The sequence below is a fragment of the Mastomys coucha genome, unplaced genomic scaffold, assembly GCF_008632895.1.
Source record: "Mastomys coucha isolate ucsf_1 unplaced genomic scaffold, UCSF_Mcou_1 pScaffold15, whole genome shotgun sequence".
Classification (NCBI taxonomy): Eukaryota; Metazoa; Chordata; class Mammalia; order Rodentia; family Muridae; genus Mastomys; species Mastomys coucha.
In genome coordinates, this window is record NW_022196897.1 from 122,450,943 (window position 1) to 122,475,231 (window position 24,289).

General features: G+C 39.5%; 1 protein-coding gene across 3 annotated transcripts in view; it reads left to right on the forward strand.

Annotated features, from left to right (window-relative positions):
• Positions 1 to 24,289, forward strand: part of Slx4ip (SLX4 interacting protein) — a 165,331-nt gene that overhangs the window by 95,850 nt on the left and 45,192 nt on the right. For all 3 annotated transcript variants that reach the window (XM_031372045.1, XM_031372044.1, XM_031372043.1), the window contains exons 3-4: positions 4,108 to 4,197; positions 9,035 to 9,155. In XM_031372045.1, the coding sequence (XP_031227905.1) occupies positions 4,108 to 4,197; positions 9,035 to 9,155 (211 nt within the window). The remainder of the gene's footprint in view (positions 1 to 4,107; positions 4,198 to 9,034; positions 9,156 to 24,289) is intronic.

The following is a 24,289-nucleotide window of genomic DNA, read 5'->3' on the forward strand; positions in this document are numbered from 1 at the left end:
CTGTGGAAGAAGTGATGCTTCCCACGTTTCCTGATCTGAAGAGAGCTGGAGAGTTTTCCTTCTGAGAGTAGAAACAAGCTCCTAATTAAGGCTAAGGAGGAAGGGAGGCTGTGCCTCCTCTGTGCTCAGAGGCCTAGTTTGTTCACCTCTGTTTACTCATGGGAGAAAGAAGCAGAGCCTTGAGAGCAGAGAACTTTAGGAGGCACAATAGTCCTGATTAGTGCAGATTATCCAAGCTCCTGCTAGAGAGAAGCAAGGCCTGGTGGTTGCCCAGAGAGAACCACTGCCTGCCAAGCATAGAATTTTCCAGAAATCTAGTTAAGTTCTCTCCTACATTGCCAGTGTAAGAATTGATGTCTTATTCAAAGAAAGAAAAATCTAGTTAATTTATAATCAATCAGGTTATGAAGAACCTCCAGATTGAAACTTGTGTTTCATTGGACTTACATGGGAAAGTTAGAGGTTGATTTTGACCACATTCTCATAAAGGTTGGCCTCCTTTCATTATGACTGTAGGATTTAAAATACAGTGGTAGTAGCAGTACTTGTGGCCATTAGAAATCACAACTCTTTGTGTGTTATGGTTGTTGCAAAATGATTTTAAAGAATAGTATTAATTTAATATTAAGGCTAATTATTAAAGGACATCTATATAGATACCAGAACCCATATCCTAAAGTGAGTTCTAGGCCTCTCTAGCCTCTAGGCTTTCTGCTCTGGCTTCTCACTCAACTCCACTCTTGCCTTGGTCATCACTCATATTTAACCCAGAAATCTGCTCATCCCACATCTCCTTCTTGGGAAGATGAGCCCAGTTGGCACTATAATTCCAATACAAACAACAATGATGGATGACTTGAGGAAGACAGAGGCTTCAGGTTCTGGTTCTTGGGTTTCTTGATTCCAATACAGTAGAGAACAGAAGCCATTTACTGTCCTACTAAAGAACACTGTGCATGCAAAACAGTACAAGATCTGAAAATATCACAGGTGCTCTTTCCTTTCTTCAGTTAACTGTTGTCACTGGGCCCATCAGATATGAGTCAGTGCCTGCAAAACATGTGTATTATTACAAACTTGGGTTGCTTTTTAAGATTTTGATAAATATACTTCAGTGGAATCAATTTTCTTTTTTATCCCATATATTACATTTTATGTATTTAAAATGCATTTTGGGCACATTTTATAAGATTCTCAGTTGGCTAAAGAAAGATTCAGGGCACACAAAATGTTAATATCCCCCAGCTCAGATCTTGTAGTTGTGGCATATGATTTCCACCTGGTGGCAGCATCCTCCTTAAAGGTTAGATCTATAATCAACAATTAAGAACAAAATCTAAGCATAGCCAACCATGTACTTGAATGTGGTTTTCAAACATTGTTTTGCTACAGCCCATAAAAACATCACCCTTGCATTATAATTCATATACAGACTTACATTTCACAAAGCAATTATCATTCTTAGTATCTGACATACTGATATTTTTTATGACTTTCTAATATTCTCTTGGATTTCTTTAATTAAAAAGCATTTCTGGTTGGGCAGTAGTGTCACACACCTTTAATCCCAGCTTTTGGGAGAAAGAGACAGGGGAATATCTTTGAGTTTGAGGTCAGCCTGGTCTACAGAGTTAGTTCTAGAACAGCCAAGGCTACACATAAAAACCCTTCCTCAAAAAACCTACAATAATAATAATAGTAATAATTTTGTTGCATCGAACTAAATTGCAATCAGGCAACCACAATACACTGTCCTTATAAGATATTATATAATATACATACAGTTTCGTATATCATACTCACATTTTAAAATTGTTTATTAGTGATCAATGATTCATACATGGTGAGAAGACCTGCTTTTATATGTTCAACCAAGGTCCCTTTTTACCTTGCATTGTCCCATCATTTGGCTGTTTCTTTTGCCACTCAGGCACTGCCCTACCGCGTTTACTATACAGGCTCTTGCTGTTGTGAACTCCTGACACAGAGTCATACAGTAAGTAGGTGTTCATCAGACTGGCCTCATTAGATCTTTCTGGTTTTGAGATGAGTCTGTTGGCTGAGTCAACATTTTGATTAATGCCATTCCGTTGTGTTGCTAGAATACTAGTTTATTTTCCTGTTGTTGGTCCTTGAGTCTATCTTCAGTCTGGGCTAGTGGGAACAGAGCTCAGATAAGCTTGTAAGATGGCCTTGTTGGCCTACTGGCCTCCTTGGCCTAGTCAGTAAGTACATGGCTAGCTATAGAAAGCTGGCAAACCATTTGCCAAAGTGGTTGAACCCAGTTGCATTCTCAATAGTGTTTGAGTTTGGGATGCTCCATTTCATTTCTGCCATTTGGTATGGTGTCAGTCTTTGCACTTTTAAGTCCTTCTAAGCCATTCTATGGCTGTGGCTGTTAATTAGGAACTGAGTTTCCCTGGCAACAGTCAACTTCAATACTTTTTCAAGTGCAGCCACCCATTTTTTTTTTTTATATTTGTGGTACATATTTCAGCTTAGATTTAAAAAATTCTATCACTCTGTGGAAGTTGTTTACATATTTGGATGTCCTGCATGTCAGATGTGTGTATTTATATATGTATTTTATCTGGTCTGTGGCAAACATCATTTCACTGATGGTACTGCTGATGAGCAGAAATTTCTTTGATTGTTGATGTCCAGTTTAATCAACAATTTTTCCTTCAATGTTTTGTATTTCCTGGATCATATGTATAAAATCTTTTCCTGCCCCAGTGATAAGAATAATAGTGTTTTGGTTTTTATGCTTAAGTCTATAATCTATCTCAAATTAAATATTATATTTGGTAATAAGGTAGATGGCCAGTTAAGTTTCATTTTCTTTCTGTGTTTGTGACTGATGTTCTAGCTCCATTTGTCGAATCTGCTTTCCCCATGTTTTCACAAAAGTTTACAAAGGACTTCCTTAGTTAGAGATGGGTAAAAAATGACTTTCCTACAGGTCTATCGATTGAATTATCAGGGTCTCTTGACATCCTCAACCTATGATCTTGGTTGCCTGTTCTTTTCTTTCCAAAGTGTTGATTACTTTTATATTGGGAATCTCAGAAATGACTCCTAATGTGGGAAAATTTATAAAGCTAAGCTTGTGTGTGTGTGTGCACATTCCCCTGCATGCACTCCTGTGAGCTTCCCTGCATGGACCCCCGCATGAGTTCCTGTATGAGGCCAGAGGTTCAGCATCAGATGTCTTACTCCATTCTTATGTTGAACCTGGAGCTTGCCATTTCAGTTTGACTGACTGGTCAGTAAGCTTCTGGAGTCAGCACTGAGACTTGAGGTACTGATGAGTGTGGGTCTTCATGTTACCACAGCAAGCCTTTGACCCTCTGAGTCATGTCTCCAGCCTGGTTACAGCTTTTCATGAGACCCATGTACCTGCTGACCAGTATGGAGACATTAACTACATGGCCTATCAAATTGACTTTAAATAAAATTAAAATGTCAACTTTAACTCATGATAGCTATATTTTGAGGACCTAGTTGACTATGCAATTAAATGACACAGACATACAATATTTTCATCTTTTCTCTTACAGTAAGAAAGGAGGCTTTGAAAATTCATAACATATTTAAAGGAAACCTTCCTCAGTTTTGGTAACTGGCATCTAACTTCTACCCCCTATCTCTCTGGTTCTTTCTTGTTTTCCTGAGTATTTATTCCATGCTCTTTTATGCAGCTAGTTCTTATATTTTAAAATAGGCAGTAACTTACATAGATTCTTTACTACTGAGGAGAAAGGCTCTTCACAGAATTTTTCTTTTCTGGAGACTACCTAGTACTGTCCTGTCCAACTTCTCTCAGCGTTTGGTAGACTTCCAGCCACCATGGAGATGTCTGGTCATCCCATTTCAAGGTGTGGTCTAAAAATAGTTATTTAGTCATTTCTATCCTAATTAAGCCTACATTTCTTCTTAACATCACCACTATAATTATGAACTTGTGAACACTAGAAGCCATGCTGAGATTCTGCCCCAAGGGTAGATTTGTGTATGCAGTTTGTGACATCCTCTGTGGTTGTCTGTTGGGCATGACCTGCATAGACACATTCTACCATTGATAAATATTCACCTCTTGTCTTTCAGTGTGGGAACTTTGCAGTCCTGGTGGATCTTCATATATTGCCACAAGGTTCAAACAAAGATTCCAGTTGGTTTTCTGAACAGAAGAAAGAGGTACAACAAACATTTTATCTTTAAATAGTGTTTCTTGTAATACCAGCTAAAAGAAATGTCAGCTATTCTGAGCTTTCATTTTCCTTAGTGGTTAAAAAAAAAATGAGTGATAAGTACTCACTGAAAAGCAGGAGTACGCCTGGGGATAAGCATGCATGTATGCTCACCCATGCCCTTCAGAGACTAACACAGCCGAGTTTCCTATGCTGATGTATTGTTGATTCGATAGTGCGTGCGTGCGTGCGTGCGTGCGTGCGTGCGTGCGTGCGTGCGTGCGTGCGTGCGTGCGTGCGTGCGTGCGTGTGTGTGTGTGTGTGTGTGTGTGTGTGTTGTTAGGAATTAATCTATGGCCTTTATATGGGTCGTAAGCTCCTCATATTCTCTATGTCCTCGTCCCAGGCTCTGTTATTTAAACCAAAAATTCGAATCCCCTCCACTTTAAGGAAAATTATTCTCTATAATAAAAAGGGAAGAAAAAGAAGTCAGACTATTCCAAGTCTTCAACAGGGATTTTGATCTGAGAGATGAGAAGAGCAGTGCACCTGCAACAGGTGTGGAGTTCACAGGAGGCTAATCGCCACATCTGTATTAATCCTCACTTTCATCTTTGCCTCTTTTCATTGTCATGAGCCTTGACAAGTGAAGAGGAATTCTAGTCTTCCTCCTTTCATGTATACTAGCCAGTAGAGCAGATAGTTGTTATGGACGTGTAGTTGACTTGGAACAACATAGATTTGGAGTATGTAGGTCTGCTAATATATGATAAGTTAGAAAAATTTGAGGGAGCAAAAACTGTTAGGTGAACTTCATAGCCTAGAAATACTGAAATATTTAAGAAAAATAGAATTATTTAACTATTTACTACCAAAATTTACTACAGTTCTTTAGAACGTTCTATAAGCCTCTGTTGACTTTAGAGAGCTCAGTTGTGAGGGTCTGCCCAAAACACTAGATGAGTGGCTAATGCCATATGAGCAGTTTATCTGTCTACTATATTGCCTGCCTGTGTAAGAAAGTGTCTCTTATCGTTTGTAATTATTTGTTTAACCGTCTACGCCTAACAGAAAATGTGTCACGACTATATTTTTCCATTAGTAAGGCTTTCCAGTTAGTAGTTAGCTATCATAGAATGAAAGAGGTAGCTTGTTCTCAGAGGCTGAGTAAGGTTCCTAGCACCCATTCACATGGCCCACAACTGCCAGGAACTCTTGCTCTAGGGGCTTCAAGCCCTCTTTTGGCAATGGTCATGACCCACACATGTCTCACACACACACACACACACACACACACACACACACACACACACACATCAAAATCTTAAAAAATAAACAAAAATTAGTAGACTATTAGTAATTAAGTTACTGAAGAGTCACCAGTTATCCTTGGGTTTCTAACTATCTTTCTACCTCTTGACTTTCAAGAATTGATTCTATGATATTTGACCTTCCTGGGAGCTTCAGTCTCCTCTTCAAATGAGAGTTTGAGCAGATAAGGCCTCAGTCTCCTATGGTTTCAACACTTCTGTGAGCTCCTGTAGTATAGAAACATTATTTCTTTTCTTCTATAGAGTTCAGGGACAGATAGTGAGGCACATCCCTGATCAAAAGTTTCAAAACAGGCTAGCTGTGTGGCTCTGTGGGTTTAACCGTGTTCCAGGTGAGTACTGCCCAACACTGACCTGAGTCAGTCCCTAGGACACACAAAGTGGAACGAAAAACTAACTTCTGAAACATATCCTCTGACCTGTATGTATACACTACGGCTTATGTGTGCCCACACAACGACACACATATACACCACAAGTAAATGAGTAAATGTAATTTTAAAACTTTCAAAACATTTCCTTCACAGTATTATCTGCTACCATTACTCTTCAAGAAGTAGATAAAAGTCAGTTATATTAAAAGCTAAAGCTAATGTTGAATGATAACAAGACTAATAACAGTGGGCAGAGAATGGTATTTGTGATCATTTGTTCACTTAACTAAGACTATTCTACCCACTCACAAATTAGCTTTAAAAATACATTTTTCGTCAACTAGAAATACCAATAGCACTTTGTGGTCATTATTTTGCAAGGATACTCAGTGACCCAATGCTGAGAAGAAGAAAAAAGAATTGGTATGGCTGGTTTATCACTAAAGAAGTTGATATGGGCTGTCCTCTTGAAAACTCTCTATTTAGCTGGTCAAAACCTTTCTCCACCATTTACCTTCTTCTAATCTCAAATTTTAGATCACTTACACATGTCTATATGATTCAAATTAGTGAGTTCACTCTAACAAAGTGCCTAATATTTCATGCAAGGGACCTCACCCCAGTAGCTTCTGATAGGTTCTAATCTCTCCAATTCCAGACCCCAGCTTTCCCATGAAACTTGAATACTTCAGTTGTAGACTTTAGTGTTAGTATTTAGGCAGTTTTGATCAAAAAGTGGAATGCTCTAGAACCACAGTCACTTCCCCTGCAAAGTATGAGGTGAAATTTCTTGTCAGGGGGCCATGTAGCTGTATTCTTCCAACTCGTGCCTACTCTAGAACAGTTAGGCTTGACTGAGCAGAGGCGCATGATGGGACCCGCAGAGAGGTGCTTCGGTGGTTACTGCACGAGGTCTGCTTACTCCTCAGAGTAAGTTAGTTCAGCTTTCCCCTCAGAGCAAAGTCAATAGTTCGCTACTCTGTTTTAGGCTGTTCCCTCAAAATACATGGTCAATGACATTAGAGTTAGGTTGAAATAATTTATGTGTGTGCTCTAAAGGGGGAGTGAAAGAAAGGTTATTGCTTTACATTTGTTCAGTCAGTGCTTTGTTGGTTTTAGTCTTTAGATCATCTCATGATTGAGATTTCATAAACAACCAGTTTGATTGCATTCTAACAGTCACTCTGTATGAAAAGAGGACTGGGTTAATATATTAAACATATGCCTTGTTTGAGTCTAGTTCAAGTAGTTTTTGTGCTCAAGAGGCAAACTGAAATGGTCCCATTTGTAAACTTGTGGAAGTTAAGCCAAGCCCCGTTAGCACTGAGAGGCGGTGCCTGTCTCCCAGTCTCGGAGTTTCACTCCGCCCTCTCACCAACCTCTCGGATATCTCTGGCTGTTTTCTCCTGTATTGCTCTATTTGAAGAGGATGCTTCACCAAGCCTGGCACCATCAGTTCTTAGAGGTTTTTCCCACTCTGCCCATTGCCTGCCTTTAATTCCTAATACCAGTTTCCCAGAAGGAATGCCTGTACTATAGTGAGAAACTTCATGTGTATGGCTCTATTTTTGTCTTACTATTTTTAGTCCTAGCCTTATAGGGTATTTATGGCCAAATTTTAACAATCCCTGTTGCCTTGTGTGTCTTCCACATATTTTCTAGCTCAGTCATAGTTGAACCCTCCGTGTGAAGCAGAAATTATTTAATTGCTAGAGCAGCAGTATGAGGCAAGGCTGCCTTTGTCCTGTGTGAACAGTGCCAAGGCATTCAGCTGCAAGTGGATAGCTTTATATCCCACAAAGCAATACATCTTTTAGCTGCAGTAAAAAGCAAGAGAGAGAAGACTGGTATTTGTATTTTGTGTAGAAATGTCTGTGTATGTGTTAAGTCAAGGATTTTATATACTGTTTAAGGGGTGTTTGCAGGAAAGAAACTCACTATGGCTGCTCTTAGAGCAGCCAAAAACCTGGTTCATGTTGTAATTATGAAGCATTTAAAAGACCAATCTATGATGTCTGAGAAACAAGTGGAGCAGGTTTGAGGTGACCCGGAGAACTCTGAGAATGCTGCAGAATTGTTGGGAATTGATCTAAGATTTATTATTCATTAGATGTCAGTTTTATATGTATACTGTACATATGTACCCTGATATCCTGTGGTAATTACATTTTCCTGATAATGCAGGAAACACTACATAGGGCATAGATAGTTCTAGTGTGGAGTTGGACTTCTGAGTTATTTTTGGTTGTTGTTCTTTACAGATATTATAAGCCAAGTGACATCTCTAGAAATTTGTTAATATGGTGTGCTGAAATTGAAATCAAACCTAGTTCTGCTACCTAATAACATTAATCTACACCAGAGACATGAGAAGCTATTTTTATCATTAATTAATGAAGAATCATACTATGATTTTAAAAAGCAAATAGGGTTTATGCTGCCATCACAAGAGTGGGGAGTTCATGTTACTGGATCCCCCATTTTCTATTTAACCCACCACTCTGACTCTCTTGTGTTTGTAATTCTAAGACCAGAAACTAATGAATAATGGTATTTACATAACACTAAAATATAAAAATTGTATTTCAACTAAAGTTTTCACTGTTTCTGGCTTTCTTTATACAAACAACATCTGGTAACACTGTACCTGCAAACAGGACAACAGTGCAGTGAGCCCATTGGGCCAGAGCTCTGGCAGCTGTGACCTGTCCCCATGCCACGTGCACTGACAGTAGGAGTAGTCGTACACTCCTTTCTGCCTCTGAGTACCTCCCTGATACCATGCTGCCACCCATGTAGAGAGCTCCCTGGGATTTGTCCCTTCTCCATCACAGTGTGGTGGACTGATACTTATGAGAACATTCTTGAAGTCACATCCTGCTTTTGAAGTAAGCTTTTAAGTCTTCCATTTGATATTGTGAAAGTGAGGTAGAGAGAAAATGACATGAGCAGCATCAGGCATGGAGCCACCTTTGATAGTATGTTTAGTGTGCAGTGCATTCATGAAGGCTGTACAGTGTTCATTTCAGCATAACAGCTAGGCTTAAAAGCTAACCGAAAAACATTTGCTTTCTCAATAATCTTTGCTTCTTCCCATTGCATTAAACTAGAAATGTCTAATGTTTTAAATTTACTTTAGGAAGTTTGTTTGCTGTTAAAAGAAACCATTGATTCCAGAGTTAAGGAGTACGTGGGCATTTATAAACAGCACAGGCCATCAGATGCAGAATTCACAAGATCCAGTCCCTTGTCCTTAAAAGGTAGGCAACAAGCACTGAAAATTTGGACAAAGAAAATAAAGTTTCAGCTTTGTAGGATTGCAATTATATTTCACTCTGTCATGTTAGCATAGTGATACATTTAAAAAATATGCTGTAATGAAGATACTTGTGTTTGAGGGACAAAAATTTGCCAGAAAGCCCTAAAGGGCTTTTAATGGTAGGCAAAATATATAAAAATAGCAAATAAAACATTCTTAAGGAAACTGTAAAATTTTAAAGGTCTCTTTTGTTTTTTTCGACAAATAGTCTTACAAATGGATTTATATTAATACTGACATAAACTGATTTGCTGTCTTATACTTTTTAGAATGTTTTCCCATATGTCATTCTATTTCAGATGTACTCAAACAGGAGCACTGTTATTCCTGCGGGACATTGGGAAATGTGTGCAGAGAGTTTTAGTTGTCATTAGTGGCACAGGGTGGGTGCTGCTAGTCCGTAGAGGGCAGAGGCCAGGGATGACAGGACAGCCACAAGACACAGAGCAGCCATTTGCTGAAGGGCAGCAACATTGACATTCTACCTGTGATGACACATTCCTTCCCTCTTCCTGACCCGGGTACTTAACTCAGTACCTGTAATAGAGATGGAGTGACAAACTGAGTGACAACACCCAGGGAACAGAGCTCAAATCCAGGCCCAGCTCTTGTGAAGTCCACTCCAGTGTTCTTTTTGTTTGCTCAGTCTTCTGCTTTGTTTCTCTGTTTGGTTTTGATTATTTGTTTCTCACGTAAGACCAGCATTTCATAGCAGCCTGTGATACAGTCAGTGCATGCTAATTATCCCACTATAGTGGTAGTCTGTTGTGAGCCCCGTTATACTAACAGAACATGTTTAGGAAAAATACTGAATTACTCCTGAAATCTCTCCAGGTCTAGAGTGCTTACCTTGTATAGATGACAAATAAAGTAGTTAACCAAACTGGAAGACTTGAGAGAATTGCATTTCCAAACAAAGCAATATTACTATCCAGGGGTTCTCAACACCCACAGGGGTTGCATATCAAGTATCCTACATATCAGATATTTACAGTACAGTTCATAATAGTAGCAAAATTACAGCTATGAAGTAGCAATGAAAATAATTTCATGGAGAAACTGTATTAAAGGGTCACAGCGTTAGGAAGGTTGCGAAGCACTGCTCCAGGAGATGCTCCAGGGGGTTTGCCACTCAGTGTTGTTTTAAATTATGAGAGAAGCACTCCTTATACTGCAGTTAGACCTGGACAATCTCACATTTTCACCGGTGCAACGGGAAAAGAATTGAGCGAGATTCTCAGCTTCCGGTCTCTGGTGCCGCTGTTACAATAGGTGCTTTGATCAATACTGATTCTCAACCAGCTCTTCCCTTCCCAGACCTGCCCTGGCAGCTCAAGAAAGAGGCTACATACTCAGGGCCCAGCTCCCTCAAAAGACACTGACAAGAAAATTTATTGATTAAACAGACAAAGGGATCTTAGTCTGTACACAAATTTTGTAACCTTTTCTCCTCCTAATTAATATATTGCAAAAATAAAATATCCCATGTCACTAGTTTGGTAAAGTTGTTGTAAAGTACAGATAAAATTTACTATTTAACAACTATTGAAGCATACCCGTACACTTTGGCAGCAGAAATAAAGCTCCCGGTTTGGGGCAATCATCACCATTACCAACCTCCAGAAGTTTATCACTGTCCAGTCCGGAACTTTGCACCTATGAATAATGTGTCCTCATGCTCCAGCTGAGCCCTGGTAACAGAGGTCCTGCTAACTGGCTCTCTTGGGCTTACTACTGTCAGTATCTCCTGTGAGTGAGTCATACAATATTTGTCATCTTATTCTCTGGCTTACTTCCATTAAGTTGGGTTTTCAGCATTCCAAGTGCTGTACTTATCAGAATTTCACTTCACAGATTTCTTTTGAAATCTTACAGTGGATGTCACATTGCCTCTTCATTCATTTGTTGATGGATCACTTCCATGTTCTTGCTGGTATGAACCATAGTGTTGTGAACACTGATATAAAAATTATCTTTTCTGAATTTTGGGTTTTTTTAAATATACACTTAGAAATGTCTGCATCACAGGGTGATTCTTTTGATCTTGTTTTTGAGGTACTAGTCTATTGTTTGCCACCATGACTGCTTTATTTTACATCCTCACTGCACAAGGGGTCCATTTTCTCTATACCTTTGCCAACCCTTATTTCCTGGTACTTTGATAATTGCCATCATAGCATGTGTGAAGCAATCTCTACTTGTAGCTTTTTGGCTCTTGTTTGTTTGTTTCGTTTGGTACTATTTCCCTAGTGAATGTTCTCATTGGCTATTCATATATCTTTTTTTCTTCTGAGAAGTAACTATATGCCTAGTCATTTTTTAACTGGGCTTTTGAGGGGAAGTTGTTGGAGAGCTTTATAAATTATGCATATTAAAGTTCCTTATTGACTATATAATTGACAAATATTTTCTCGAATTCTGTGGCTTGTCTTTTCAATCACTTGGTGGTTTACCTTTGTGTGTGTGTGTGTGTGTGTGTGTGTGTGTGTGTGTGTGTGTGTGTGTACATATATATACACATATATGTGTGTGTGTTTAAATGTGCTAAAGCCAAAATACCACTTTCTTCTTTTGTTACTGATACTTAGATGCTGTGTCTGTAGAAATCATTGCCAAGTCCTATTTGTGAAACTTTTTAAAAATTTTTTCTTCTAAAAACAAAAGTTCTATGGAATTTAAACTCATTTTAATGTGGATGTCCAGTTTTCTTAGTATTTTTTGTTTAAAAGGCTACTTTCCACATTAATTGGGTTTGGTAATCTTATTAAGAATCATTTGGTATTGAAGTGAAGGTTAATTTCTGAGCTTTCCATTCTGTTGTATGCTTTAGTGTCTGTCATTGGTGCTGGTTCTAGAGCCTCCTGATATTCTATAGCTTTGTGGTGAGTTTTGAAATCAGAAAGCTTACTCTTTTTCAAGATTGTCTTGACTTATTCCAGGTCCACATTGCTATTTGGATGAGTATAAAGTATTCTGTTAAACATCAGTGTTCTTAATTTATTGGTAGAATTTGGATTGCGTCTGATACTCTTAGCTCTAAAAAAAAAGTACAGTTGACATCCTAATAATGTATATATTTGTTACTTCAGAGTCTGATTTAATATTTATTGTTTTAGGGACTGATTAGAGTTTATGGTGTGTGTGCATGCGCACACGGTACACATGAATGAGATTACATGAACTCTGCAAGTGTTGTATTAGTGGGCTATATGAACTATAACTTTTTCTTTTCATTTCTTTTTTATTTTTTTGAATAGGGTCTCCCTGAGTTGTTCAGAATCCAGGCTAGAACCAAACTTGATATCTTATTGGCATAGTCTCCCAAATACTAGAATTACAGTCATGCAGCACACCCAGTCTCTAAGACCTCTTTAAAGATATTGATGTGTATGCATATGTGTATGAATGTGTGTGTGTATGTATCTGCATGTGTATGTGTATGTGTACAAACACATGTGTGCAAGCTCAAGGTTGAAGACAGGAATTATGCCTGGCCACTCCTCTACCTTATTCACTGTGGCAGGTTTTCTCAGTTGAACCCAAAATTTGTTCATGTGGCTAGGCTTTCTTTAAGGATACCCTGTCATTCCCTTCTAGGCAGGCAGCTACACCCACTGGGATTTACATGGGATGGAGAGATTAAAACCCCAGTGCTCATGCTTTTGCAGCAAGTGCTTAAACTCTGAGCCATCTGTCTTCTATTCTCGTGCGAACGATTTTTCTGTTGTCGCCTGCTCTTGTCTTTATCTCACTGTACCACCACAGACCAGGCCCTGTTTGCTTTGTGCAGTTTCTGATGACTATTAACATTAAGCGCATTGCCCACTGATAGAGGTACAATTTTCCAGACTTCCAGAAACTCATTCAATGAACCCAGAGTGTCAAAACTTAACTGTGTCAGATACCAAAATGCTTCAGTATTTATAATTTTTAAAGTCAGATGCTGATGTTCCTGGTCAAAGTTTTTACAGCTCCTCTCTAAATGTCTCCTTTGAATGCTACCTGAGCATGACCCATATTTTTAAAAGTTGTGAAAGCTTTGCAGTTACTGTGAACTCTTGTCTCTTGGAGGAAACTTTTCGTTTAAGGACTGGTATGATTAAACTGAATTCATATATGCAAACAAACAAAAAAAATATTCTCTGATTCCCCTTTTCCTCTAAATATGTGTTATTTGGCAATTATTATGTACATTACCTCTATCATTATATCTTAGCCAGGCTATAGTTTACTTAACAACCTTCTTCCCTCCCTTTGAGGGGAAGGCTGCCTCTGGCAGCCCTAGAGTCTCCTTTCCAGATTGCCATGCTGCAGAGAAGTGTCTTCTCACATAGTTCCCAAGATATGGGTGCTACACACCTCTCTCTTCCACAGGATCACTGTCCCAATCGACAGGTTCACCACAGGTCCGTTCCTTCTTTCCATTTCCACAGACACGTCAGGGTAATGTGCCTCAGCATGGCATGAAGCTAATATGTAGTCCTGGATAAGCCAGGTCTCCAAGTTTACAACTTTGTTCATTGCTCTAATAAGATTAATATTATTTAAGCTTTGAGTATTCTTTATAAGAGCCACATGTGTTCCTCCAAGGCTGTTTCCTTAATCTTATTCTTAAAAAAAGGTACAAAGGTTATACACAATGTCAGTGAAGAGTATAACTGAGATATTAGCTTCTTCCTTTGTAAGTCATCTGAAAAGTCATTTTGGTAGGCAACATACATTAGTGACATGAGGAAGTTTTCAAAAAGATGCTACAGTCAACTCCTACCAGCTTCACCTTAGCATCTTCCTCTAGTCTTGCTCAGAGTTGGGTGTTACCAGTGTCTTCAACTTTTGTCAGACTAGCAGCCCAAAACTCAGTGAAAAGAATTGTGCTCTTTGATTTTCATTTATGTTTTCTGTGTTCACAAACTGAACTACATATTTACAGTTTGGGTTCCTATTGGGTTGTCCTCCTTCCTCCCTCCCTCCCTCTCCCTCTCTCTTCCTTTCTTCTTTCCTTCCATTCTTCTCTCTTTCCTGTTACCACTCCCTTCATAACTAATTCTTGACTTAACTGCCAGAGCCTCCAGATTTTCCTTCTAATTCATCCATGCCTCTGCTGCCAAAATAGCCTTTTCAAAACAAAATTGACGGTCCTCAACTTGAGACCTTTGTGGTCAGGAACTATAGCTCAATTTCCTTTTCAGTTTCTTCTCTACTTGGCACAAACCAGAGTGTATCTGGCTCTTGGTTAAAGCTTATGTGATCTCTAAGAGGCCCATCAGTAACTATTCTGAAGCCCAGTCTCTGCTACAGCATGGGGACAGCTTCAGTAAACATACCATTTTACCACAAAAGCCATGTTCATCTGCAAAGCTCAGTACATAGTACCAGAAACCTCTGCCCAGCCAGAGAGGTCAGCACATGGCCAAGCCCTATGCTTCAGAACCATATCTTGTGTCTCTTTTTTGGCCACAAGTGAGTCAATGGAAGCAAAACATTTGGCCTTTACCCTGGGAATATCAAAATATCCTAACAGAGAGGAGTCAGATTTTTGGTTGAGTAGATGCATGGTACAGCTTACTCAAGTTTTCCTCTTGATTTCCTATTTCCCTGAGTTTCCGAGTGGTAACAAGCGATCAGCCTACCCCCTAACACAGTTTCCCAGCTACATAGAATATTCCCTTTCCAATAAAGTTCTAAATCCCAGCTCCACTCTTCACAGGTTTTCTGAGTGATAGTTCTGTACTTTTAATCCTCTCTAGTTCATTCATAGCCCATGTTTATTAGTTTACTGACTAAATTGTAAAGTTGACTATAACCACCATATTTTAAATAAAACAAATAGGAAACAGCATAAACTTCTATCTTAGTTCTTGCAGATGAAGCAGCAAGAAAGGCTGTGTAGTCACAAGGCACCATTCTGGCTTTGGTAAGCAAGAAACATGTAGCTAATATTTATATCTTTCTCCTGAATTTGTTTTCTATTCCTTGTGTCTGGAGCTGATCTGGAGTCTTCACTTTGAGTCTTGAGGTGTTTGCAGTGTCAGTGGCTCTGCCTTGACAGGCTAATCTTGTTCCTTGTTCCGTTAACTTTGAGAATACTCAGTAGGGTCAGGCAGTGGTGGCACACACCTTTAATCTCAGCACTTGGGAAGCAGAGGCAGGCTGATCTCTGAGTTCAAGAGCAATGTAGTCTACATATTGAGTTCCAGGAATGCTAGGATTGTCACCCCTCCATTTACTCCTTGGTTCCAGAAACCATGAGCTTTTTTGTTTTGTTTTTGTTTTGGTTGGTTGGTTGTTTGGTTGGTTGGTTTTTGGCCAGGGAAATAACATATTACTCTGCAGGTCAGACTATGCTTTGCACCCTTTAGCTTACAGGCTTTTCCATGTTCCACCAGGTCTTGACCTGCACTTTGAATCCTGACTGAATTTTCAGTAAATCTCATGTTTGATTACTTTAGACCATTGGCTTTTATCAACCCATTGCCTTATTTTGACCAAGTGACTTATTCAGTTTTGGCCTTTAATAGCCTCAGTAATTTTAGCTACCTAGTCATCACATGACTTCCTACTCCAGGGCTTTGGTGGTTTACAGACACCATCTGTTCTAATCATTAGTCCTTCCAGCTCTTGATGCTCTGAGGTTGTTGCTCACCCTAAAGGAGGCTTCTCATTCAGAGACTTTATAGCAATGCTTTTCTCAAGTTAGCCAGTCATCATTTTGCAAAGGATTCTGCTAGAAGAGGGGAAATCTCTGGTAGGGGTTGCCATTCTTATTTCAGACCTTCATACATACATACATAGCTCACCATTCTCTTAGCATCCTTTGGCTAGCTGTGCTTGGCCGGGTCAACCTCAGTGAGCCATATAGCTGAGTTGTAGAGGAGCCCCAGTTTCTCTCATCAGTTGTTTTATGTTTTTTTTTTTTTTGGTTTTGTTTGTTTGTTTGTTTGTTTGTTTGTTTTGGACAGCCACGAGAGTGACCTTCTGGGTATGGAGATGCTAAACATTTTCATCCTAGGTTAAGGTAATGTGAAATCTGGATGTTGCTTGATAAGCCAGTCAACTAGTCCTGGAGACTTTGGAAGGTCTTATGTGGACCTATGAGACACTGAGCTTACAGGAATCCCATAGTCCCTGAGAAGAAAGGAGTACCCCAGTAACCTAGACCAACATACCTGAAGAGTTCCCCTGAGTAATCACCAGTTTGTCCTTCTACCTTGACTAATCTATACTCCCCAGATTACCATGCACTCTTACCTCTCAGCTTTTATTCATGCTGCTTCTACGTCTCTCAGAAAACTCTCACTATTACAGGACTGGGCCCTGGTACAGTCAGATATTTGAGAGGAACACACGTGTTGGAAAAAGCAGAGGAATTGTTGCTATTCATTGGTCACCTGCTTCTTGACTTTCCTTTGGTCTTCTTCACAACAGAGGTGGAGGTGGCCTGTGAATTACAAGTCATTAAGTAACCTTTCATTTTCCAAAACCACACCCTACCCAGTGTAAGATTCCAGAGCAGGAAAATCACCTAGCACAGAGGGAGAGAAAATGCTTTCCTCTAACCCATCCCCTCTGGCAGTCAGTCCTTTAGCATCTGCCTTTTAGTGCCTATTAGTGAGTGTTAGCCAGTCAGACACCCCATGGCTGTGTCTGAAACAGGCATTTCTAGCCACATTTTCTTCCTACTGGTGGGGATTAAAACTAGGTTTTCTCCAACTGCCCACTAGTGCCGCACTGCTAGGCTGTAACTGCAGCCCACAGACATCATCCTTGACCCTTTCTCCCAAGATGAGAACAGGCTTGGAGTTGTGTAATTTGTCCAAAGGTCATGTAGCTGTGAAATGTCAGTAGCTATGTGGTGTACAGCTGTCTAATGACTGGCTGTCATGTGTTTCCTTTAAGGAGAGTCGTGTCTGCTTGTGCTTTCTCTTAATAAAAAATGTCCTCTTGTTATTAAAGCACAGCTCTTTTTAAATTACCCAGGTGCAGGATCAGTGTTCTGCTTGAATTACCATATGTGCATCTTTGTTTTAGACTTTATATCTCATATCTCCCATTTCTGATCTTGAGACAGGAAAATAGACACGCAAATAGCCCATCTTCTAATCCAAAGTATCCGTTGTAATAAATTGACTATATAAATAGCAGTCTATTTATGTTTGTGGAGCAGTGGGATATTTTTATTGCTTATTACTCTATTCTATATAACCTTTTCTATCAGTTAACATCTAAGAAACCCAGCCCTTTGGAAAATGTCATAAGATAAATTAAATTTCCCTGAGTTCTGTGGTTTTTGTCTGCAGAGTTTTTTTTTCTTTCTTTTTTCCATGACTATGCTTTTCAGTTGAATAGTTCTCTAAAATCTTAGCTGAAGTCTCCAGCCAAAATGCACACGCATCTGCTCATCCTTTTGTGGCACATCATTTCAGGTATGGTATGTGAGTGGCCAAGGCATGAGTGCTAAGGCTGCCTCCCCACCTACCTACTTTATAGCCTTTTGTGCTGGGGCACATCACCACCACTACCACCGTGTTAGAGAATCAATGGGTGTTCACACAAGAAAAGAAAAAGGCAAGAATGGCCAAAACAAGCAAGTTCTTCCTATTCTTCCCTCTGTCTGAGAAATGTTCCCTCCCTTCCCTTAGTGCCTGATGCAACACAAGATCCTGCCAAAGAAAGCTTTCTCCTTGCTCCTCAGACACAGGCTTGTTGTGAGCTCTGCTCCCTGATGTCCCTATGAGTGAAAAATGTGTACATGTGGCATTTTGTTTTGTTTTCCCAGCCTATTAGAAACAGAGCTGTTTCCTAATTAAAATAAATTTTGGAAGTGAAGCTTGTTTCCCCTGAGCCCAGCCCTTCCTCAGCATAGCCTGCACATCCATAGGAAAGACAGCAAAGCTGCTAGAGCACGCCACCTGTGTGCTTCCCTTCAGCTGCTGCCACCTGTGTGCTTCCCTTCAGCTGCCGCGTCTCTTAATTTTAACTATTAAAAAAACAAAAGACTATATGTCCAGCAACTGCTAAATCTCAACAGGCATAGGAGCTTGGTAGATATGACTTCTCTCATCGTTCCTTGTATGAGTCAGTTTCTATGGCAGAGCTCTGAGCGCACAAGCACAGGAGGAATGGAAGTGTACTCCCATCACAGATAGAGGGAGTGTAGGCAGTTTCTGACTCTCAGGGTTCAGAAAGGAAGAACTGAAAAAGGAAAAGATCGTTGTGTGGTTTTCTGTAGAGTAAGCCAGCACAGCCTATGTTCAGTTACCTGCTCTATTAAATATTCTTAATTTTGTTCACAGCCACTTAAGAATTGAAATGGATTTTCCTAGTCTATCAGAGAACCTAGTTGCAAGCATATGTTTTCTTTTTACCCATGTGTTTAAATAGCTTTGGTTACTATTTACATTTCTCCCCATAATGTACTCAGTCAAAACATTTTCTAAGCTTTCATCCACATGCAAAAAAAATCTTAAAAAAGGACAATAATGAAAACAAGTGCCTGCAAGCCCTCTTGTGAATATATTGTGGCATCAGCAGAAATTATTTTTCCAAGAATGGGCAATTTGTAAAACTTAAAGTTTTAGACATTTTACTAAAAGTGTGCTGAAGCAACAATGACAATTCAAGATGCTTTGCTCTCTCAAATGTGGGAGAGGTAGTGCTCAGCACTTACTACAGTATATGGAAAGCAAACAAAACTCAAAAGAGTAATGGTCCCATTGCTAAAATCACCTGATAGGGAAGGATATTGCAGAGTTGCAATGCCTCATGCTTTGTCTGCTTCATTTTATACAAGATCAAATACGAAAGTGCTCAAAGACAATTCTGTGAATAAAACAGAATTCTTTTCAACACATGAAGTGCTTGATCTTCTATTGATATACCTGAGACAGTGTGGGCCGTCGGGGTGGCCTTTATTAGAGTGACCCCACTGGCTGGAGAGTCTTCTGCTGCCTTCCCTCCCACAGCCCTTTCTCAGAACTCACAGCCTGAGCATTATAGACACTTCTTGAAACAAAATTGATACTGCTTTTGCTTATTTTCAAGCTGCAGTTCCAATCCTGCTGTGATGTTTCTAACAGTGTGAATCCCATATTATTTTTCTTCAGCTTCTAATATCTTATATTACATTGCCTGGTCTCTTATGATGATGCAAGTTTGTGTTACAAGTACCTTTTTCTGAAGCTCTTGTGATGATTTGATTGCCGTACTGTTGTATCTGCTTAAGATCACTTTTACAAATGGAAATTTTGCTGCTGAATTACTACGAGTCTTGAAACTAGAAAATTCACAGTGACTACCAAATCCTCCATGAGTTGTAGAAGGATCTTTGTTAGCAAATACTGGTTTGTAAGAATATTTTCAGAGGAGTTGTGCAGTTGGCTGAGAGGCCTGCCCATTATCAGCTCTATGCAGAACAATGATTTATCACTAGATTTTCTGAAGACAAGCTACTTGTAGGAGTCAGAAGAACTGATTAGCACTCCTGTCTGGTAAAATTGGAAGGAAAAGTAACAGAAGAAAAAGCTTCCAGCTCATAAATTGGAATAGAAATGGGACCAAAACCAAAAAATCTTTTCTTTTAGGCATCTGCTTCATTATATTTCTGATTATGACAGGGCTATTTAAGCATGCGGGGAATCAAAACAGTGCTTTATACATGCTGGGCATGTACTCTACCACTAGCCTACATGCTCAGCTGTGTGACAGCCATCATTAATTATAGTTGTCACTATTTCTAATGCTGACAACTAGCTGCAGGGTCTGTGACTCTTCACTTTTATACAGCAGATGACAACAACCCTCACCACTGAACCCTCACCACTCAGCATGTTGGGAACACAGTACCCTAGCATGTTGGCTTTATGTTATCTAGTGGTCTAGTTGCCACATAGCTAATGTGTTTGTATGGGTTGGAGAGAAGAATGGAAGTAGAAGGGGAAAGTGAGATCCTTCCTAGACAGTGTTCTCCTTGGCACACACTAGCCAAAGTCTGGGAAGTTGGCGGCCCATGGGTCTGACAGATTATAAAGAGCATTCTCCCCTCTCTGCCATAATGCTGTGGTCTTTGCTCATCAAGGAAGCATATAATTTCATTTACTAGACAGGATATGGGGGAGCCTTCCCACAACCTGGATGTTTCTGGATAGTTTCGAGTCTGCTGCTCTGTAGCAGTAGCTTCTCATGTCTAACAAGTGTCTGGATTACTTACCAGCTTGTCTGTTCTTTATCACCTCTCCTCACCCCTTCTAAGGGCCACAATTTCCCAGGTTTTAAAATCTAGCAATTGAGTTTCCCATGGCCAATATTAATACTCATAAGAATACTTGAGAGAAAACAAGAATTAGAGAGAGAGAGAGCTCAGTAAGGCCTGCAAGAGGGACCAAGTTTGTACCACAGAATCCAGGTAAATAGAATTTGAGCATGGGAGCATTTGATCATAATTCCATGAAAGGTACAGACAGGCAGATTCCTAGAGCTCACTGAGCGGCCAGACTGGCCTACTTAGCTAGGAGGGAGGGAGGGAAGAGAAAGGGTAGAAATGTAAGAGATTAAATGCTAGTAAGCCCTTCTGATTTTGCAGGTGTAAAGTGCTACTACAGAGCACTGACAATGAGTTGGACTTTGGCTTTATTCCTGGGATGAGTGTTGCTAGCTAAAAACCCATGAAATTTGGTGGTAACCTACATGATGATTATAAGCTACAAAGATTCCATTCTTGGATTCCCTAATGTAACCACCTAATTATTCTGATTATTCACAATAAAAGTAAAGAATATAAAATTATGATCTGTGATAACTAAGTTTTCTGTTAACTATTTTACTTGTTTATTATAACCAACACAATTTTAAATTATCTACAATAGCTCCTAAACATTGCCTGGGTGGTGTGCAAGTGCCCTCTCATAGCATAGACATTGAGCATGTCTCTAGATGAATTTACACAAATAGCTGAGTGAGGTGTCCACATTGGGAGTTGCTGGGCTGCTCCTCAGGACCCAAGTGAGGACACACTTGCCAGCTTTGGATCCCTTGGCTTTTAGCTCACTTAGATTTGCTGTTCTGCCTCTGTGCTCTCATTACCAAGTGTCAACATTTCACTCAGTTTCCACTTTCTTAAGTTATTTATTATAAACCATATAACCTAGTAGGAACTTGGTCTCATCTATTTTGTGAACTGTTTTATAAAAGTTCTGTCTACATTGTTACTGAAAAATAACAACAAAACCAAAACTACTCCACAAAGTCTCCAATATAAAAGCTTGGATGCCTGGGCTGGCCTGTAGCTCAGTTGGTAGAGTGCTTGTCCAGCATAAATAAAGCCCTCGATTCAGTCCCCAATGCTACACATACAAGGTGTGACGATGCCTGGCTGACATCCTTTTCCAGAGATGGAAACTGGAAGATGAATGCATGGCTATCCTCAGCTGCATAGTGAGTTCAGGGCCAGCTTATGATACATGAGACCTTGTCGTAAAGTGACTGGGGATGGGGTCAATACCTGGAGAGATGTTAGTTTTAAGATTTAAGCAGAGATTAATCAAATTGCTGTCCTATGGTCATAGATAATGTATATCCAAGTGAAAATATAAACTATGTTTCTGTGCACAATAGTATGTTTATATATATGCAGTTATTTGCCATGTAAATTACTACTAAAGAAAATTAAAATCGTAAGCCTTGAAAGTAGATATCCAAAATATTATTTCCTTACAAATATTTGCAGGAATTTTTCTTAATTGCAACCAGAAGTCTGACCTGGAAGTCTAGTGTCTTGACCCTCTAGCTGCTTGGTTTCCTATTTGTGGTGTTTTGCTCTCCTCGACTGTGAGAAAATCTCTTTTACATGGTTTTAACCCTGTGTATTCTTAGAAACACTGAAGTAGAAAATACTCCCTTGGGGAGACCAACATTCTCATTATTTATAAGAGTGACTTGTAAAAGTTTCTCTTAAATAGAAAACATTTTTTGAAATAGTTAGCAAATCTTTTTTTTTTTTTTAAATGGAATCTGTTTAGAAGTAAAACAGCTCTGAGCTTTCCTTCGAGGTAATGTCAGCTTTAGAGAGGTTTTTGCATTCTGTGAGTTTACCCTTTCATTAGTAAAATATATTTTAGTCAAAGTAGAATTTATTAATTATCTTCTTATAAGGGAACTTTTCGATATACCCCTCATTTTCAATTTATTATTTTTTTTTCTCTAACCTTTTAGAAAAGTGAAAAATAGGCTGACCTGTTTTGGGTGGCTCCTTAGTGTATAGTATTATATATATGATATTCTAGTGATCGAAGAGAATGGTTAGGCTGGTCACTGCGAAAGGAAGCCTTCAACATTCATACTTCAAAGGTGTATGCCACATTAAATAATGGGAGCATTGTTTCCATATAGCCCTGTGATTAATTGATCATATATCCCCATTGCAAATAGCTTCAGTTTTTTTGTTTCTGTTTTCTTTGTGTGTTTGAGGCAGAGTTTCTTTGTGTAGTACTGGCTGTCCTGGAACTCCTTTGTAGACCAAGCTGGCCTTGAACTCAGAGATCTGCCAGCTACTGCCTCCAGAGTGCTGGGATTAAAGGTTTGTGCCACTGACCTCAAATCATTGGTATTTTCAACCAGAGGAAGTTCTCTTTCTAATACTTTGTTGCTTTCCCTCCCTCCCCGCACCCCCCCCCCAATATTGTGTGTATGGAGGTGTTTGTTCTTGTGCTCTTGCCATGACATGCATGTGAGAGCAGAGAACAGTTTGTAGGGTTGATTCTCTCTCTCCACCATTAAATGAGTTCTGGGAATTGAGCTTACATCAGACTTACATTATTGGGCCTTTACCCATCTTGCTGGCCTAGAAGAAACCATTCCCATTCATTAGCTGAAGAATATCTTCTTCCCTATCTCCCTTTTTAAAATTGTAGTATCACATTTACATTTCATTACTGTGTTAAGGAGCAGTTTTCTCCACTTGTGCTGATGCTTCTTCCACCTCTGTCCGTAAGCAAGCACTAGTTTACTGTGTTGATCTGGGCATTTCTCTCATGAAGTAGAATTACACTCTCTGTAGTTCCTTGTAACTGGCTTCTGTCACTAGGCACTGGCTTCTCAAAATCCAGTCATATTGTATATATGCAGTCATAACTTCATTTCTTCATGTATGTGTTTATTTTGGTGCATTTATGTCTCTGGAGACCAGAGGTCAGCCTCTGGTGGCATTCTTCTGTTTCTCAAGTGCCTTTCCACCTTAGTTTTGTTTGTTTTTCAAGAATGATACTAAGTTTCATTTATTGTTTTAGGAGAATTCATCTGAAAAACACAAATGTTAAGGCAGATCCCATGCTTGTAAGTCCCAGCAATGAGGAGGTCAAGAGACAGGCAGATCATTGTGGCTCAGTGGCCAGTTAGCCTAGCTTACTGGAGACCAGCAAGAGATTCAGTCTCAAGGAAACAAGGTTAGGTCAGTGAAATGGCTTGGGAGGTAGAAGCCAGATGTTCTCAGTTGGCTCACCAGAACCCATGGGGAAAGGAAAGAACTGGTGTTTTGTTTGTTTGGGTGATTTGGTCTGGTTTGATTTTTTTTTTCAAGTCAGTTCTGAAGTTTACACTTAGCTCTTCATCCCTGCACAACAAGGACTTTACTAAGCAAGCCCTCTTCCCAGCCTACTTCATTGCCTTTTAATTAGCAGCTATTGTTCCATCCAGTGATTATACATTTTAATTATACAGTAATTGATAGACAATTTGAGTTTCTGTTTTAATATTAATGTTTTGCGCATGCACACACATCCCACCTCTCTCTCTGGTGGGCTCAGGTCTGATGATGGAGTACAGGGTTCCTTCAGTGCTAACTAATGCTCCACTGTTCAGCCTTGGCTATTCCACATACGTGTTATTAAGTATATATGTGAAGGTTTTTGAGTGGATATGATTTCATGTCTCATTGGTCTATACCTAGGAATGAGATTTGTGGTTTATTTTTCATGTCTGTGGTTAATATATTAAGGAACGTGCAGACTGTTCCAAGTAGCTGCACTATTCTGTGTTTGTTCCTGTAGTGTACAAGGGTTCATTCTATCTTCCTCTGTGTTCCCA